Genomic DNA, 20249 nt, shown 5'->3' on the forward strand with positions numbered 1-20249 from the left:
CACAATTTAAAATCCCGCCCAACTGCCCATGTTCATGAATTGAATATGAATCTATATTGTGTGGCCACCTTGACCTTCAGACTTAACACAGGTGACAGTTTGTTCTGAGGATTTGTGAAAGAAAAAATGTCTTAATCCTACCTAACAAAAAGAACGTCTTAACCCCACCCAGCAGTAGTTTAAGACCTAAAAAGCACTGATCGGGGACTGTATCAACATCAACATTAAAGAGGTTGTCTCAGAAAATATGGAGAGAAAAAAAATGTGTACAGAGAATGGAGGTGAATATGCAGATAATTTCAAACTAGCATGTCTAGGGACTCTGGGTTTACTAAGAATGTATTTCAAAATAACCAATTTGGTTGAATTTGGCTTTGAAATATTAAGCTAGTTTTTTGAATGACTAAATCAGTCCATGAAAACAATTTATCTTCTTTTTTTTTAAGATTTTATTTATTTATTTGACAGAGAGAGAGACAGACAGCGAGAGAGGGAACACAAGCAGGGGGAGCGGGAGAGGAAGAAGCAGGCTCCCAGCGGAGGAGCCTGATGTGGGGCTCGATCTCAGAACGCCGGGATCACGCCCTGAGCCGAAGGCAGCCGCTTAACTGCTGTGCCACCCAGGTGCCCCCAATTTATCTTTTGTTTGCAGATATAGACCTACTTATTTTCCAGAAACTTTTCTTCTGTCTCATCCAAATTACTCTCCCATTGCTTTCACCCATTTTTTATCCTTTTGCTCATAGAGAATGGCTACCTGGCTTCTCTTTTTCCCCTGTTCAGTCTTCTTAATTTCCCCCAATAGGTTCTAGTTTTTATACTTTACTTACTCCCTTTTTTTTTTTTTGAGTAGAGTTGACACATGTTACATTAGTTTCAGGTGTACAACTTAGTGATTTGACAAGTTTATACATTATGCTCTGCTCACCACTGCTATAGCTGTCATCTGTCCTGTTAAATCACTATTACAGTATCATCGAGTGTGTTCATTATGCTCTGCTTTTTATTCCCATGACTTACTCATTCCATAACAGGAATCCCCTTTACCCATTTCACCCAACCCTGCTTCCCTCTGGCAACCATCAGTTCATTCTCTGTATTTTACAGTTCTGATTCTGTTTTTTGTTTGTTGATTGGTTGATTGATTGATTGATTGATGGAACCGTATGGTATTTGTCCTTCTCAGGCTGACTTATTTCATCTAGCATAATACCCTCTAGGTCTATCCATGTCGTATCAGTTGGCACCATCTCATTCCTTTTTATGGCTGTGTAATATTCCATCGTGTATATATACCACATTTCCTTATCTGTTCATCTGTTGATGGACACTTTGGATGCTTCCATGTCTTGGCTATTATATTTAATATTTCAATAAACATGGGGTGCATATATCTTTTCAAGTTAATGTTTTCATTTTCTTCAGGTAAATACCCAATAGTAGAATTATTGGATCATATGGTATTTCTATTTTTAATTTTTTAAAGAACTTCCATACCATTTTTCACAGTGGCTATACCAATTTACATTCCCACCAATAGTGCATGAAGGTTCCTTTTTGTCCATATCCTCTACTTGTTGTTTCTTGTATTCTTGATTTTAACCGTTCCAGTAGGCACGAGGTGCTACCTCATTGGGATTTTGATTTGCACTTCCTTAATGATGAGTGACATTGATCCTCTTCTCATGTATGCATGTTGGACATCTGTATGTCTTTGGAAAAAATGTCTATTCGGCTCCTCTTCCCATTTTATTTTATTTTATTATTTTTTTAAGATTTCATTTTTAAGTCATCTCTACACCCAACATGGTGCTCGAACTTACGACCCCAGGATCCAGAGTTGCATGAGCCAGGCAGGCGTCCTCTGCCCATTTTTTAATCAGATTGTTTGTTTGTTTTGGATTGTTTGGGAGTTTTTTGATGTTGCCTTGTATGAGTTCTTTATATATTTTGGATATTAACCTCCTGTCAGATATCATTTGCAAATATCTTCTCCTGTTGTTACTCTTAATTAAAAAAAAACAAAACAAAAACCAAGAAACAATTTCTACTGGCTTAGTAAATATTTGCTAGGCTGATGAACACAACACATTTTGTGGAAATAAAGTTCATCGATATGTGATAATTTGTGGGTTGTTATATAAAATACAATATTATCTATCTGTTGCTATGTCTGCCCTCATTTATCCCAGCTCTTCCTGCGTGCACTTCTTGAGGAGGAAACATGAATGCATGTTAGCAACATCATTGTTGGGGTGTGTGTGTGTGTGTGCGTGCGTGTGTGTGTGTGTGTGTGTGTGTGTGAAGGGGCACATTGGAGAAGATCATCTCCATGGTGATGCTACCAAAGCCAGACCCCCAAAGTGGGATAAACAGGAGTCTCCAAGCTGAGTCTGAGCTCAATCCTGGGAGCAAGCCAAGGCTATAGCTAGGTTGACAGAAAAGGAAAATGGGCCCACGGCATGTGGGATGAGTGTGCCTGAGCTTTCTGAGGCACAAACAGGGAGGGAGAGAGGCCTGAAGATGGCCTGGCATGTTCGAGGCCAAGCAAGCTGGTGTTAAACCATTTTTTTTCTACTGTACTATTTCTCTCAGGTTTCTTTATACCCTCTCTGAAATTCAGACGTCTAAACAGTCCCAAGATGGGGAGAAGAACATGGTGGCCAGGATTCATGACCTTTGGGTACCTTTCCCCTTCAGGCTCTCTGGTCTGAGGACTGTTTCCAAAATTGGAGTATGGTAAGAAGGCCTCCCAGTTAAACAACTAAGAGGCAGCCCCTTTAGAGCTCGAACAGTCTTAAATATGAAAATATCAACACCACTAGGTAAATTACTGCTTAATTTTGAGTATTTATAAACCAAAAATACAACCATTTCCTTGAGTGAAAACTTGTATTATGGTCTTGTTATTTGTACTAATTTAATTAAGAAAGCAAGCTAGTATCATGCTTTCTTTCAAGCAGAGAGAGGTAAAACAACATGATGGTTTTAGAATTTTTAGTTGCCTTGCTTAGCACGTAAACTGGAAAGCCAAAAGTTTAGCATCCCCATATTTCCCACAAATTTTGACATAAAGGGGAAGCAACTGTTGTCTATCTAATCAGCAAAGATACTTATTTCTATATCTCTAAGTCATTTGTTTAGCCCTGTACTTTTGCTGATAAGCAGTTATAATAAAGCTTGTGGACACTTCTTTCTACCAGATTATTAAATTAATCTAAGTGTTTGGAGGTGTGAAATAGAATGACTTCATCTCTCACTGGTTCAGATGGATGCCAAGGTCATGGCCGCAGTTAGCTGGCCCAGGAGTGTGTCCTACCATGTATACATTTGGGCTAAATGCCAAAGCTCGGCTAAAATCCAGAAGTTCATAGATGCCTGAGTTAGCTTTCCATTAGAGAAATGCTTACAAGAAACTGGACAAGGATAAAGCAAAGACGAAGGGACTGAAAGAAAGCTTGAGTTGCATCATTGCCATTTTCTGCAAAATCAGACTTCAGCTTCTGTTCAGCTTCTGTTTGGAACTAAAAACACCTCACGTTTCTTCCTGAGAGACATGAGCAATTGCATGAATACTGTATTCTCTGATAGTTTCCAGCATGATTCCATCCAAGGTTCTGTGACAAGCCTGCATGATAAGGTTACATGTGTTTGGGTATTTTATGCATGTGTGTAACTTTGTCATTTTGCTTCTCAACACCAAGAATTCCCTAAATATCCACAGGAGAAGATAATTCAGCATTTGGCAGATCCAGCAAAATGCCCTCCTCTATTCTCTAGTCTTACCTCATTCTCTCTCCCACAGTTTAGTTCAGTAAGTTGTAAGTGCCTGAAATCATTCTTGGTGAATAATGCTGGACCACTCTGAAAATTTGTGGCTGAGAGGGGGACCCTCGTCATCAGCACGCACTTTGTCACTGAGACAGGGTAACCCATGGTTACTGAGCTCAGATCAGTTAAGGGACAGAGAGCCTCCCCTCCTCACTGCTCTATAAAAGAGACCCAGCAAGGGGACCCTACCAGCTTCTAGCTCTCAGCCTGGGCGAAGGTGTGGGAAGCAAAGCCTGAGACCTTCCGAGCCGAGCATAACAGCTGCAGAAGCAAGGCCAGCATGTCTCCTTCTTTCAAACTTCAGTGTCACTTCATTCTGATCTTCCTGATGGCTCTAAGAGGGGAGAACCGGTACCTAGAGGTGAGCGATCTCCAGACTGACCCATCACATCTTCTGTGTGTGTGTCCAGCCTTGGGGGGTGGATAAGCTGCCTCAGCTCTCAGCCTTTGTTGGGGTTAGCTCTTTCTTCCCTATCTTTTGCCCCTTCTTTCTCCTGGTTTCCCCTGGACTGGTCTTCCTCCCGGTCTCTATGTCCTTCCCTGAGCCCCTGGGGATACCCTGGTCTGATGGAAAGGGTCTAAGACCTTTTCTTCTCTGGACGCGGGAGATGTATCCCGTCACTTTATTCTCTCTGCTGCGGGTCAGGGAGAGTGCCCCGCTGCCAGTCCCCTTTCCCACCTCTTGAACTTTTCCCGACTGACTCACTTGCCTTGCCAGCTGCGGGAAGCGGCGGACTACGACCCTTTCCTGCTCTTCGGCGCCAACCTGAAGCGGGAGCTGGCGGGGGAGCCTGTGTACCGCCGCGCTCTGCGTGAGTCGGGGCTGCCGGCGCCGGTCCGCGGGCAGCGGGGAGGTGGCGAGCTTGGGCTCTGCGCCAGGGCAGGAGGTTCCGGGCATCGCCGGGGGTGGGGAGGGCATCTCGGGGTCCCGCTGGGGACGAGAGGCGCGCCTGAGGCGGGCCGGGGAGTCGGGGCGCTGGGCGCGCAGACCCGGGAGCGGGGCACGTGAGAGGGGCTGCCCCGGGCGGGCGCCTCGGTGGCCGCAGCCCGGGCCCGCCCGGCCCCACTGCTCTCCCGCAGGGTGCCTGGACATGCTGAGCCTCCCGGGCCAGTTCACCTTCACCGCCGACCGGCCGCAGCTGCACTGCGCCGCCTTCCTCATCGCCGAGCCCGAGGAGTTCGTCACCATCCACTACGACCTGGTCTCCATCGACTGTCAGGGCGGCGACTTCCTGAAGGTGAGGCGACCCGGGCCGCGCCCGCCCTCCGCCGCGAGGCCGGGAAGGGGGGACGGGCCGGGGCGGGTGCCCAGCGTGGGGCTGCGGGGCGTGGAGCTAGTGCCCCAGCGGCAGAGGCGCTTCCCGGACCCGCGGCGGAGCGAGCCTCGCCGCCGCAGCCGAGGGCCTGCAGCCTCCCCCCTTGCGGTGCTTTAACTTCCCCTCCGTGCGCTCGCGGGACCGGCGCTTCCAGACTTGAACTCGCGCCGTGGAGCGCTGTGTTAGATGAAAAATGATACAAGCTAAGTGGCACCGGCGCTCGGGCCGCCTAGAGGGCCCGGCAGCTGAGAAGGCCGGCCCGCGTCTGTGTGGAGCTGTTGCAGGCTCGCGGGGGCCGTCCTCAGTGCCCGGTGACCCGGTTGGGAAGCGGTAGGGCTCTGCCGTCGGAGGCAGCTGGGAGGCGAGGCGAGTCCCCCAGCCTTACCACATGCCCACTCCCAGTCGTCCCGCTGAGTCTGACCGTCGGCGGGGGACGGCTGCTGGGGCTTCGCTGTCCCGTTACACTGGTCGTGATTAGAATGTCCCCGTCAGGCGCCTTAGAGGGCGACTAGTCTGGTGAAGTCGTCCGTAGCTGGTGAGTTTGCTAACGTGAACTAGGTTGGACTCATTCAGTTGGAGACCTGGGTGATTTTAAGAGTCCTGTCAGTAGACTCTGACCTTTTATCTGACCACAAACGTTGACAAAGTGAAGGGAAAGAAGTCCCAAGTGGCACAACCGCCCTTGCTGTCTGAGTGTTGAAGTGGTTCTTGATAGTTTACTATGAAATCAGAGTTACAAAATGAGGTGAGTGGGCTCATTACAGCCTTTGGCAGGTAGGGAAACCTGCTGCTCCAGTTTTTTTCCTTTTGCTAGTTTTGAGATATTTTGTTAATATGTCACTAAGGAGAAGGAAGAGACAAGCTGAAATCCAAATTATGCTTGTGTGGAATTCTTCTGAAGATGGGGTGTGTGGAAAATGTGACCAAGACAAAAATGTGTATTGTCTATAGTTTCATTTATCAAGGAGGCTGAAATTATAAAATAGAGTATAACAAAGTTTACTTACTTTGGATACTTCAAGGTTTATGAAGAAAAGAATCATTAATAGTAATACTTGCAAACAACCTTCATAGTCAAAATACATACTGATGGAAAGCAAGCAGGCAAGGGAGTTCAGGTTGTCAGTTGCCAACTTATGACTGAAGGCTCATTGCTAGGTAACTTTACCCCCCTTTCAGCACACTGTGACTTCAGGAGTTGGTGGGAATGATCATCTATGTCTGTGTTTTCTGTCGGAAGGTATTTGATGGTTGGATTCTCAAGGGGGAGAAGTTTCCCAGTTCCCAGGATCATCCTCTCGCCACAACTGAGAGGTACATAGATTTCTGTGACAGTGGTCTTAGCCGAAGGAGCATCAGATCTTCCCAGAACGTGGCCATGATCTTCTTCCGGGTTCATGAACCAGGAAATGGATTCACCTTCACCATAAAGACAGATCCCAACATCTTTCGTAAGTAGACTCCCTCTCTTCTCAGTGGAAAGGCAGGACTTGGAGGGAGTGTCAGATATGCTTCTCAAAGGTAGTGGGATTACACCAGACTTAAGAAATTTGAAGTGAGGAATGATTTGAACGGAAAGTCTTTTGTCATTAGAAACGACCTAAAGGATATTTCCTATTCATTACTCTGAAAATCAATTCACAGTTTTTAATTTATTTCCCAAGCTAGATAGGATATTAAATTTTGGTGAGTAGAATTTTATTTTTTTTTTCTTTAGTCTGTTTCTGATCTTCTGAGGCACTATAATGGATGCAGTGACGAACTTTAATCCTTCTGAGTCATTCCATTGATCTGGGATTAGCTTGAGGAAACAGATCTGAAGTTGCCATCTTAGAGATATTTAGGCAAAGGCTCTATCTGGGATGCAATAGACAGATTTCATGTCTTAAGCAGAGGGTTGGACTGAGGGACCTCAACATTGCTTTCTAATTCAGAGCACGCCACTCTAACTTACTTCATTTCTGTTGGTTATACACATAGATGCTGTAAAGCTGAACAGCCCAAGCCTAAAACATGTTATTCTAGTCAAAATGAGTTCATTCATCTGCTTATTGTTTATCTCCACTAAAAGAAAAAAAAATTTTTTTAATCGGGAAAGAAAAAATCACTCATTTTTAGCTGCATACAATAGTATTAACACTTCAAATGGTGGAAGAATGGGGTCTAATCTGCCAAAGAATAATGTATTGATTTACCTTCCAATTTTTATTAAAAAAAAAAAAAGCCCCCCCCCCCCGCAAGTCCATTTTTCAGGACTGGAGCAGAATAACTCTAGAAAGCAACATGAAATGTTTCTCCTATATTTTGTGTGGTTAAAAGTCAGAAATCTTCTAGAATCATGAAGGGATTTCAGTTCTTTTTGAAATTAAGTGTAATTTAAACATAGGAAGGAGGAAGAGGTAGTTCTTACCTATTCTGGTCAATCGGAAATCTTTGGCCCATGATCAGCAAAACTCTGATACTTCTAGTTTCATAGCTAGGGGAATAAATTTATTTTAAGTCTAGATTTGAGATACAAAACAAATCAGAACGTCTTAGATAGGGCTAAACACTATGTTTAAAAATATTTTACCTTTTAGTCAATCTACCACTTAACACCCAGCAAATATTTATTCAGATATAAGCTTGCTTTCTATTTTTCTCAGACTATTTTGTAACTGTTTTTTTATTTATTGACTTCATTATTTTAAAAATATCATTATGGGGGCGCCTGGGTGGCACAGCGGTTGGGCGTCTGCCTTCGGCTCAGGGCGTGATCCTGGCATTCCGGGATCGAGTCCCACATCAGGCTCTTCCGCTATGAGCCTGCTTCTTCCTCTCCCACTCCCCCTGCTTGTGTTCCCTCTCTCACTGGCTGTCTCTATCTCTGTCGAATAAATAAATAAAATCTTTAAAAGAAAAAATATCATTATGGTTCCAAGTTCAGTGAACGAGGGTTTCAGGCAGGCAGGGTTTGAGTTCTGGCCTTATCTTTGAGCTTTTATTTTTCTAGATTTACAGCTCAAACTTGGACCCTAGTTAATGAAGTGTTTCCAGAACTTCTACAAGCTAGTGTTGTTTGACTGATTATTAATGTATGTCTTACGATTGTTGTAAACAAGGTAACTCCTTGAGATTGAGATTAGAAGCCCCTTGCCGCCTGGGACCTTCTGACAATGTCCATACATCACTGGTGACTTATATCTCCTTGACTGCTTCCTGACTCCAAATTGCCCTTGTGATGATACCTGTTGTCCAGGCCACGAGGCCCTAGACCATGAATAGGAGCCTAGAATAAGGATGGGATAAATTTCTGTAAAAGCCCAGCATACCAAATAGTGAAAATGTGATTTTGTTTTTCCACAAAGCCTGCAATGCGATTTCTCAGACCCCCAGTGGAAGGTTTACCCTGGTTGTCCCACATCTGCGTCGAAACTGCAGCTTCTCCATAATTTATCCCGTGGTGATCAAAATATCGGATCTCACCCTGGGACACTTAAATGGTCTGCAGTTAAAGGTAAGTTGCTTTCTTACTTCCCAATCATTTACTAAGGCCACGGCTTTATCAGAGGAGGAGAAAGCATACAGGGCAGACGCGGACATTAGCAAATTGCGGGCGTATGTCCTTCTGTTGACTGTCAGTCCCACATGTGCTTTGCCCTTGCTGCTTTGATGAAAGCCCCCTTCTATTTCCCTTACGCTGCATGTTGCAAACTCAGGTGCCCCTTCTGATTACTTGAATACTTCTCTTGTGATATAAGAAATGTTTTCAATTGGGAAAGTTGTGGCATATAATTACAATTGAACTCTCTTGTACTTGCCTCTTTTGCAAAAATTCTCTCCTAGCAGAACCTAGTGTGAGTCATCGACACAGCTGTTTTTCTGATTATTGGAATTTTTTATGACATGAAGGCAGTATCTCGGTGACAGAGCTGTGTGACGGAGGAACGCTAAGTGTAGCATAAAATACAAAATTGGAGTTTTATGTTACAAAATACAGTAAAGTTTTGAAGATTTCTTTTACATTACATTTTTTAAAGATTTTATTTATTTATTTGTCAGAGAGAGAGAAAGAGAGAGGGAGTGAGCACAAGCAGGGGGAACGGCAGGCAGCGGGGAACCTGCTGAGCAGGGAGCCCAGTGCAAACCTGGATCCTAGGCCCCCGGGATCGTGACCTGAGCTGAAGGCAGACGCTTAACCGACTGAGCCACCCAGGCGTCTCTTTTTTACATTACATTTAATTCAGTATATTTTGCATGAAAATATTAGTTGAGAGTCTCCATCAATCTTTATTTCCATGAACTTCTATATGGATTTTACAATTAATGCTGAGCTTGACCACGTTTTTGGGGGGGGGGTGCACTTCCAGCTGCTTTGCTCTGAGTCATTCTCATTTCCTTTCACTTTCTCATATTCCTAGGTTAAGATATCTCATATATTTCCTGACATCAAAGACAGTCATTGTTCCTAATCAGGCAGATTTCAGTGAAAACCGAATAAATAGGAGGAGCACTGAAAAAAGGTGTATATCTAATTTCCATGAAGCCCTAATTTCATGGGCCAGTGCCTTTATTTATTTATTTTTTTTTTTGGTTGATTGGGCCTTAGTGGAAGAATAATCCTTTGATAAAGACCAGAATAAGCAGCTGTCTTTGGCATAGCCCTCTTGGCCTGAGATTGTTTGTATGTCAGTCCTGATGTATACCATGGCAAGTGTGATCCCAGGTTGGGAGAGCTGCACTTTAATTGTTCTTGGCTGTGAGGAGTAATCTTGGTGTTTCCTCTTGAAAAAGTGTCGAAGTCTGCAGTGTTTTAGGCATCTATTCTTTTACAAAATAGTTTTTGAGTGCTTCCTATGTGCAAGGCACTATTCTAGATGCTGGAAATGAGCAAGAAGCAACACAGGTCCTCTCACATGGAACCTGCTTTCTAGTGGGTTGAGATAAGCAGAAGTGTAATGCATTCGAAATAGTGATAAGTGCCCAGCAGAAGATGAGGCAGAGTGCTGTGATAGACAAGGGAGTGGGTGGGGGGAGCTCCTTGAGGTAAGGTGGTCAGGAAAGAAAACCTCAGAGAAGGAGACGTTTGAAGTAAAATGTGAGTGATAGGTAGGAAGGATTCAGAAGCCACTGGAAGAGCCGGGAACACAGGGGACGGTAATGCAGAGGCTCAGAGGGAGGGATGGGCTTGCTGGGTTCTAGAAATAGAAAGAAAGAAAGGTAGGGGCACCTGGGTGGCTCAGTCGTTAAGTGTCTGCCTTCAGCTCAGGTCATGATCCCAGGGTCTTGGGATTGAGTCCTGAGTCTGGCTCCCTGCTCAGCGGGAAGCCTGCTTCTCCCTCTCCCACTCCCCCTGCTTGTGTTCCCTCTCTCGCTGTCTCTCTGTCAAATAAATAAATAAAATCTTAAAAAAAAAAAAAAAAGGAAGGAAGGTAGGTAGGAAGGTAGGGAGAGCCGGGGTGATATTGGACAGCATCAGGGAGAAGGGCAGAGCCTGGGTGTGGAGAGCCCAGCAAGGCATAAGAAGGAGTTTGAGTTTATTCTAAGTGCAGTGGGGAAACCACTGAATGGGGACAGGCAGGAAAGTGACATAATCCATTTGATTATGCTCAGGTCCAGTGAGGGTGGTTGGGAATTGCTGACCTCATGACCAAATTAATTACCAGGGTCCACAGGGGGAGGGAGACAATTACGTAAAGACTGTTCTGGCTGGTGAATGGGCTGTGGGAGCCAGAGTGGTGCAAGGAGGGCCATTGTCAGAGTCTAGGCAAGAGATGGTAGCAGCATTGTCCAGGGAGCTAGAACCTCAACAGAGAAACCTAGGGGATCACTACTGAGCAGCTGAACACAGCAGGGAGTGAGGTGCTTCTCATTCCTAAGAATAGCTGCGAGGTTTGGGAAGAGCAGAGCGAAGTCATTGAACGTTAAGGAACAGGTTTATCCAACTTCTTTGTGTCTGTTTGGATCCCCTCATTTTAGCTCCTACTTCTTCCCAACTTCCTTACTTCCCATTTCTCTCTCTGGGGCCTGCCTTTTTCCCTTCATCACCTCCTGCTGAAATTTAGAACCTGAAGAACCAAGTGGAAAGTTTAGTCTTGAGAGACGTTCCCCCTGGACATCCTCTCCTGAAGGGAAAGGCAATTAAGGTTTCTTTCCTTCACCTCTCATTCAGCTCTTCATACAAGAACATAAGCTGTGTACACAGGAAGGCTAATTAAGCCTCTGTTTCATTATTGGATGAAATTATGTATAGAGCGTCTAAGCATAGGACCCAGGATATGGTGGGCACTTAAAAAAAAACGTATGTCCCCACCCCTTCCTTGTATTAGCCAAACCGTTGGTGTTACATATTATTTCCTAATTTGTTGTTTAGTTGTAGTTGCATTTCAGTGTCTTCTAGATGTTTGAATGTGTGTGTTTATGTGTGTGTGTATTCAACATTTTCTATTTTATTTTATTTTTTAAAGATTTTATTTATTCATTTGAGAGAGAGAAAACACAAGCAGGGGGAGGGGCAGAGGGAGAGGGAGAAGCAGACTCCCCACTGACCAGGGAGCTCAATGTGGGGCTCGATTCCAAGACCCCGGGGTCATGACCTGAGCTGAAGGCGGAAACTTAACTGACTGAGCCACCCAGGTGCCCCTAACATTTTCTATTTCAGATGTTCCCCATGTGGCAGAGTCTGCCTGGTTCACTTCTGAGCACCTTGCCGCTCTGCACTAGATCTCGCGGTAGTATGCCTCAGTGAAGAAGATCCCAGGCAAAACTGGCTATGTAATCATGGGGACAGTGCAAGATGAAAATGTGCAGGCCCTTATTTTAGCATTATTAGGAATTTCAGGATGTGACAGCAGATCCTTAAACCAAGCACAAGGCCCTTATAAGTGTGGGCCCTGTGGGCACAGGGGACCATGCTGACAAGGCCAGCAGCCCTGATCACACGAGATGGGCGGCCCAAAGTGCAACCTTCGGGACTGAGAGTGGCTGCTTTATTTTTGTGGGAAAGTGAAATGTAGGAATTGCTGTGGACAAGGCAGGGTGGAAAGGATGAAGGGAAGTGGATTACACTTACAACAGTTACAGTGGATTACACTCTGCAATACGTTCTGGTTTTCAGTAGCTTGAAATAAGTTTGTTTTAGTTGGGAGGAGAAAGACACTGGTATCTCTACCTACCTTGAGCCCCGGAAGTAGGCTTCTCCTTTCTTAGAACTCATCTAAATGCCCATTAGTAGAAATGATAAGGATTGTCCCAAGAGCAGGAGAAGTCCTTTCTAAAGAAGAGGAAAAGAGGTAAGTTGAAGGAAAAAGTGATATGAAAGCCCTATTTATAAATACTGACTGCATGCATTAAGAAATTCGAATAATTCTGTATGTATGTCCAAATGATTTAAAAAGCAAAGCATTTTCAGATTCGATTTTCATTCATTTTATGTGGAGTTTACAGATTCCCATTTCGTCATTCCAGTCCTTGAGATTATGACATTTTTTTTTTAATGCACACACGTTTGAAAAAAATGATTACTCAACTGATGCAGAAGCAGTTCTTATGATTTTTTTCCTTATAAACGTCTTTTCATTTCCGGAGTCCCGGATGTTCAATTAAACGGCACTGCCAACATGTCAGTGGCTGATTGAGTGAATTCACCAACTTGCGGTTGGTCAAATGGTTTGACTTCTGTAACTGGTTGAAATATATCTTTCTCTGCTGCTTTATTCTCTTAGAAGCCCTCAGCAGGTTGTGGGGGAATAGGAGACTTTGTGGAGCTGCTGGGAGGACCTGGGCTGGACCCTTCCAAGATGATGCCTTTGGCTGACCTCTGCTATTCCTTTCATGGCCCTGGTGAGATATTTCTTTGATTAGTATTTATCAGCCTGTCAAGATTCCTTAAAAAAACTTGATACTTCCTTAAGTAAAACACCTCAGATTTTTTTATACATGGAAGGCAAGTTCCACCCAAAACACTTGGAGTTTGCACCTTGGGCCAATGTAAGGATTTTTACATTTGAGCATATGTACGGTATTGAGAAGGCATTACCAATATATCTAACACTGGGAGAGGAGCCACTGAAGAAAGAAGGGTGCGTGTTTAAGGTTGGCCCTAAGAAAACCGTGAAAATGACAGTTTTTATATTCTGTGCTCCTTCCACCTTTTTTTTTTTTTCCCTCTCACCTTCTTGAAGGTGTCTGCTTTCATCCTCTAGAGACCAAAGAGTTTACTAACCGAAAACTATGCTTTGAATAGATGTATCATCAATTTTAGTAAGAGTATGATAATGAAGTAATATCTTTTTTAAGTAATGGAGAAATATCTAAATAACTTTTCCATATATATGTATACGTGTGTATTACTCATAGTACATAAATTAAAAAGTGGTATGCTTTATTAGAAATTCTCAGAACTGCTGATGTCCCCAACTTCTAGGGGCAAAGCCAGCCTCTGAAAGACCAGTACAAAAACAGAAATACATTCTGAAACCTAAAAATGGTCACTGGCAATGAAAGAGCAGTTGAACGCACAGCATGCCGAACAGAACCACATATTCTTTGTGAACGATCAGTGAGGATTTTCCACTGGATGATGGTCAGGTGGGGTGAGGGTGGCTGGGAATTGCTGGTTTAAACTGTCAGTGCATGTGGCTTTTCTCGCCTCTTACTGTGTTCTCTGAAGCACTGGATCCTTCCATGCAGGAGGGGCACCTGTGAGGAGATGCATTTGCTCTGGGTAAGAAGAGTAGATTAAGGTGTAAAGAATACTTGTGCCTTGAAATTTAGGTAATTGAAGCCAGAGTAATTTTGGCACAGTTATGTCAGATAATAAGTAAATCAGGTACACATTAACAAATGCAGCATGTTATATATATTAAAGTTTAGAGTAAGATCAAAAAAAGAATAATCTTCCAAATCATTTAAAGAAAATTAAATTTGGACCTCCTCAAAGAAGCTTAACCTAGACTCCCGGGTACTTATATAAAAACAGTTATAGGATTTATATTTGTTATGTCTCGAAATTGACTTTCCTCAAATACCTGGCTGTTTCACTTCTCTTGAACCCAGGCACAGGTTTGTGAAATACCTGTTATGCAATAATAATGCTGGTGTTTCTCAGGATGTAGGCCTGACAGAGACAAAGCAGGTAGGGTGGGGGGGAAATAGACAAAATTAAAACAGCAGAAAAAATGATTGTTGGGCAGATAAATCTCGCCTCAGGAACCAGCTTGACAGTGGAGAAATAAAAGAAATTTTTGATAGAACTACTATGAGTTTCAATGTACGATTGTTCAGTCACATCTGCACTAGAATACATAAACATTGCCAGATGCTTAGACAAATAATAAAATTTAAAAAAATGAATAATGAATAAGATTGGATTTAAGAGAAGTAAGGATATCAAAAGCCATTCCATATAAGAAGCACTGAAAAAATGAGAGAGAAAAGGTAGCGGTGAGCAATAGAACAAAAACAAGTATATTAGTGTATATCTAAACTATGCAAATAATGTTTTGCTTAAATGTAAACAGAGTTATTATCTAGGCTCAGGAAATAATAAACAGGTGATTTTTTTTTTTAGTCGACATAAAATCCAGCAGTTCCGTCCATCCTCTAGCCCTGGCCACTAAATGGCACTTGCATCCTCAGATAACTAAAAACTGCCCCTGCAAATTTCCAACCTGTCCCTAGAGGGCGGCACTGCTCCGGCTGAGAACACTGAGCTAGGGCAGAGGTGCCGTGTAGACGGCCGGCTTGCCTTCCCTGCCTTTACCAGGGAAGCCTTGCAGGTAGGAGAACATGAAAAGTGCAAAGACATCTTACCGCCTCTGTTAAATAACAAAAATTCAACCGAATGGATTTTAAAGATCTCATTGGCTTTATTAAACAATTCATGAATCGGGCAGCATTCCATCTAGCAGGTAGAGGGGTCTCCAAGGCATTGTACCAAATAGAAGGTTTTTATAGAAGGTGGGGCAAGAAATTTGGCAAAAGAAAAATATTGTTCCAGACAAGGCCACTTTCCTTTAGGGGGAAAGCAAGGTGTCTTGTCATGCGGATCGCCTCATCCTCCTTTTGGGGAACGGAGAGGGCCCCTGTAGCTGACTCATTGACACTGATAGAAAAATTCCTGACCGACTGGTTAAAGCTACCCTTCCAGGGGAGGTTGAAATTACAATTACATTAGGTATGAAGCCCCAGTTTCATACCTTGGTCTAAAGGACACCATTTTGGGCCTGTGATTTTCTTTCTTTTCCTCCCCCCCACCCCGCCCCGTGATTTCTCTTTTTAATTCCTCTTTCCAGCCACCTTTAATTTGGCTAACAGTGTTTTTGCGCATGAGGAAAACTGAGTTCACTTTCAGTATTCTACAGTTATTATATAATAAAAATGAAAACAATGTTTCACCTGATGGCAGGTGCATGGTTTGACTATGTGAGAGGAAGCTACATCCCCTCGCTTTCTTTGTGTTTAAATGGTCTTATCGATGGAAATGGTTTGTATGGTTTCTAACCTTCAGGGAAACTTTTACTTTTTTCATGAATTATAGCCCAAATGAAAATTGGCTGTGACAACACGGTGGTGCGCATGGTCTCCAGCGGAAAGCACATGAATCGTGTGACTTTTGAGTACCGCCAGCTGGAACCATATGAACTGGAAAACCCAAGTGGAAACAGTATCCAAGAAATCTGTCTGTCTAGTGTTTGAGTAACCAACCCCAGTGATTTACATGCTGCTAGCTAAGTGAGTTTTTAATGGCTATTATATATGATTTTGATGACCAGCTAGTTAAAAGCCTTTCATACCAGCCAGTATTCCCAGGCTTGAGCGCACATTAGACAACACACACACACACACACACACACCCGTGTGTGCACAAGCACGCATTAATTTTTGTACTTCGCTTCTTTTTCACTGTAATAAATGAATGACCACATGGCAGCAAATAGCCCACCTTTGGTAGAAAAACAGTTTTCTGTAATTCTTTGGTATGCTACAAACCTGAACTGGTAAGAGAAGCACAAACAATGGACAATAAGAAAATGTATCTCCAAAAAAAAGTTGTATCTCCAGGGAAAATGCTATAAAGAAATTAAAATGGTGGTGTTCATATCAGTCCTAGAGCAGAAAACAGTTGAATGTCTGTGTATACCAAAGTAGTTGCGTCTGTTTATTTTCTGTTTGTTATTCTGTTTATAGTAGGCAATAACTATAGCTATTATTTATTAATTTGTAGCATCTTGCTTCTAACAAAACTTTGTAGCATGGAAAAATTTTCCACCCACAAATACAAACTTGAATAAATATATCAGAATGTTGGCACCTTGACATTGTGCTTTGCTTTCCTGAGTAGTCCCCTCCTTTACTACCATCAGAAAATAAGGTTCTTGTGTGATGCAGAACCGAATGCTGAGCTAAATCATTTTAGATTTTTAAGATTTTATTTATTCATTTGACAGAGAGACAGCCAGCGAGAGAGGGAACACAGCAGGGGGAGTGGGAGAGGAAGAAGCAGGCTCCCAGCGGAGGAGCCTGATGTGGGGCTCGATCCCAGAACGCAGGGATCACGCCCTGAGCCGAAGGCAGACGCTTAACGACTGCGCCACCCAGGCGCACCTCATTTTAGACTTCTTACAGCCAGTAGAACTCTGGGCCACTGGGGTAGAATTATTTAGAGCAAAAGTGTTTGCATAAACAACACTAACTAGTTCAGAAAGCCTTTTTCCACGTCCTCCAAGAGAACTGAGAGTACATGTTTTTGTCCCAGTGGGGTGTTTCTCAACAAGAACAACCAGGGCCTTATAGCTCTCATAGACATTTGCAGATATTGGGGGACTTCTTTGGTACAGAGGGCAATTTACTGTTGACTAAGACTTGTCCACACTTGGCTGGAGACTAATCATATGGTCTACAAATACAGCTTAGGGCCAAAAACGAGGTCCTGAGCAAAAAAAGAAATACTCCTCACTGAACTCTTTTCTTTGGATTAGTGGATAGAAGCTGCAAACTCTACCACAACTAATGGCCTAATTATGATTCCTGAAACATATTTAATATAATGGTCATTCTATAATGAAATGTACTAGAATCCCATACACTGGGCTTATTAACACAATTTGAAAACCAGACAGAAAGAAAAACTACTGATTGAGGGTGCTAAAAATACCCAGAATTTAGCACAAATTTGGCTGAGTAGATATTTCCCAATGAGTGAATTAATGCCTGACTGGATGAACGGGTGGACGGATGAATAAATGGTAGGATAAAGGCTGGGATGAATGAATAAATGCCTGGATGAATAGAATTCCTGGTTAGTTATATAAGATATTGGATTTCTCATTTCCTAGAAAATAAGTTCTGTGAAGTTGAACCCTTTTCTTTTTCACAGTCCCTTTAGCAACCTAAGAATGAATGCAGTGACATCACTGTCAGCAGTTTCTGGCTTTTAACCCTCATGATCCTGTATGCTGAGTACAGAAAATGGCCTGAGGTAAGGAGGCGAGTATTTTATCGTGGACCTTAGGACAACCTGCTTTTATTCCTAAGGGACAGTATGCAAGCGAGTCAACCTCACGGCACTAAAACGGGGAGGACTGTCGCCCTTCTAATGCTGACAGTTTGCAGTTGTTCATTCGTGACGTATTTTACTTCAAAGCTTATCACTGCACCAGAGCACACATTCCTTAAGAGTACAGCCCCTCCAGTGAACTGTCCAAGACATTCTTTGGATACCCATGTCTTAGTCTTCATTCTAAAAGGATGGGGCAGTTCTCTGGAAGCAAAATGGTGGATGAGATTTCTGGGGAGCGTTACATGGTGGGTCCTCACTGGCACCTTCACTAAGTGAGTAAAATGTTATCTGAAATTCTGGTCGGATTTGACTTTCTCAGAAAGCAGTATGCATACTGGGTAAGGTCACTGACTCTGGAGCCAGACCTCTGCCACTCACTTGAGCAAGTTACGTATAAGCCTCCCTGCTCAGCTTTTAATCTGTAAAACTGGGGTAATAAAGGTACCTCCTTCAAATAAACATTTGTGTCAAGATTAAGTGGTTAAATATATATTGAAGCCCAAGAAGTATGTCTTGTTCATGTCAGCTGTCACTTTTAATTACTAGTTATTACTTATAAGCAAGTTTGCCACCCCATGCTGTTAATAAGGCATTTGCTCTGCTCTCTGAAGGGTTTGTACTGATTCATTGCCCTTTTTCATCCCAGGACGTTTGTGAGGAAGCTGGGGTTAGTTTGGGTTGTTGTCTGTGAGGATGAAGTTACTGGTAACATTTGAGGGTGGATCGTGTCAGGCCTGGACAGGTTCCCGTGAGCTTCTCGGGGTAGTTGAACCCCGTCCGTAGGCTCTGCACATCTCTAGGACCATTCCTGACCTCGGTCAGGAGGAGTTTAGATAGCTCTTGTCCAGCATTCTGGTCATGAAGGAGTCACCTCACAAATATTCTGTCCTGGCTCTTTACCTTGGTGTGCAGCCCTCGCCCCTGTAATGTAACCCCGCTGCTCTGGGTTATCTCACTCTAGGTAGAGATGCCTGACCGGGCTCTTACCCTCCACTCCTAGCCCTGGGTCTTCCTGAATACTCATTAGGTGACTCGGGCTCTGCTACGGATCACTGGATTCCCAAATTCCTCCTGCCTCCATGCCGGGCATTCTGAGCATTTTTGCTCCTAAGTATTATGCCATTATGCCTGGCCTCTCCTCTGAACACTCTTCCACCTCCTGCCCCTACTGCTTACTGTTGGTGAAGTACATGTGTCTGCCGATGACAATGGACTTTCCCAGTATCTGAAGCAGCATGTCTTCTTCACCTCCAACCTCTTCCTGGTCCTGGTCCTATTGCTTCATTTAAGAGCATAGGGCAGAAATGCTATTGTGTTCACCAAAAGTCATTTTTTCTACCCCCCTAAATATACAGCTAGACTACAATTTCCAGCCTCCCTTATAGTTAGGTTTGGTCATGTGGCTGAATTTTGCCTTAGGAATGTGGGTAAAATGATGTCCAAACCTCATGTGATCCTCCATGTCCTCTCTCTCCTCTGTTACCTACTGGCAAGATACCGAGGTTTTAACAGAGGAATCCAAGACCATACAAGACGACAGAGCCGTAGGATGCAGATCCTGGGTCCCTGAGTGACCCCATGGAAGGCTGCCTGTTGAGCAGGAATCGGACTTTGTGCGAATGAGAAGTAAATGTTTATTACCTGAAGTTACTGAGATGATGATGATGATGGTGACGATGATGATGATGATTTGGGTATAGCATTGAGTGTTACCATAGTTCATACAAGGGGCTTGCTATTCTCCAATTCTCAGCTATTCTCTGATTTTCCCATCAGGTTTTGTTGCAACTATCCAGACAGGCCTGATCTCATTGTCTTCCAGAGAAAGATACCTCAAATGCACATCTGTGATCTCACAAACACCAAGGTTTAACTGAAATCATTGTATCCAACTTTTCCATATGCCTTAAAGAATCTTGTAAGAACACTGATTCTTAGACTAGACCCCTTTGAAAATTTGACAGAAACTACAGATCATTTCTCAGAGGGGAAAAAAAAACCCAATATACATAAGAACACCCCCAAATTTCTGAGAATTCACAGGACCCTGAAGTACATTCAAGGTTTCAGGATAAGAATCCCTGCTTCAGGAGTAAATATTGGATCAAAGTAATTTAAAAGTAATTTTCTTTAAATGTTTTGTTTATTTATTTGAGAGAGAGAGAGCATAAGCAGTGGGGAGGGATAAAGGGAGAGGGAGAAGCAGACTCCCCACTGAGCAGGGAGCCCGATGCGGAACTTGATTCCAGGACCCTGGGATCATGACCTGAGCTGAAGGCAGACGCTTAACTGACTGAGCCACCCAGGCGCCCTATAAAAGTAGTTGTTAAATCAGTCTTCTCAAGCTGGGCTGTGCTCTCTTCAGTATTAGTTAAAAACATTAATTGGTTAATTGAGCTGCCAAATAAGTCCATAATACCAACTTATGTTTCTGCTTCTGTATTTAATTATTTAATTTTGCCTTTTACTACTACTTTTTCTGGCCTGTTAGATAGTTTTTCCGAAGGGAGGAAATACATTTGATACAGGACAAATTTTTGTGATAAAGATTCTTCCAGATT

General features: G+C 43.3%; 1 protein-coding gene across 1 annotated transcript; it reads left to right on the forward strand.

The window, feature by feature from the left end:
* The first annotated feature begins 479 nt into the window (after window positions 1-479).
* CRHBP (corticotropin releasing hormone binding protein) lies at window positions 480-16435 on the forward strand. Its single transcript, XM_026498757.4, has 8 exons — window positions 480-624; window positions 2596-4192; window positions 4550-4643; window positions 4912-5069; window positions 6388-6598; window positions 8495-8643; window positions 12851-12968; window positions 15667-16435. The coding sequence occupies exons 2-8, from the start codon at window positions 4112-4114 to the stop codon at window positions 15822-15824; spliced, it is 969 nt and encodes a 322-aa protein (XP_026354542.2). The 5' UTR covers window positions 480-624; window positions 2596-4111; the 3' UTR covers window positions 15825-16435.
* The last annotated feature ends 3814 nt before the right edge of the window (window positions 16436-20249 follow it).

The sequence above is a fragment of the Ursus arctos genome, unplaced genomic scaffold (assembly GCF_023065955.2).
Source record: "Ursus arctos isolate Adak ecotype North America unplaced genomic scaffold, UrsArc2.0 scaffold_5, whole genome shotgun sequence".
NCBI lineage: Eukaryota > Metazoa > Chordata > Mammalia > Carnivora > Ursidae > Ursus > Ursus arctos.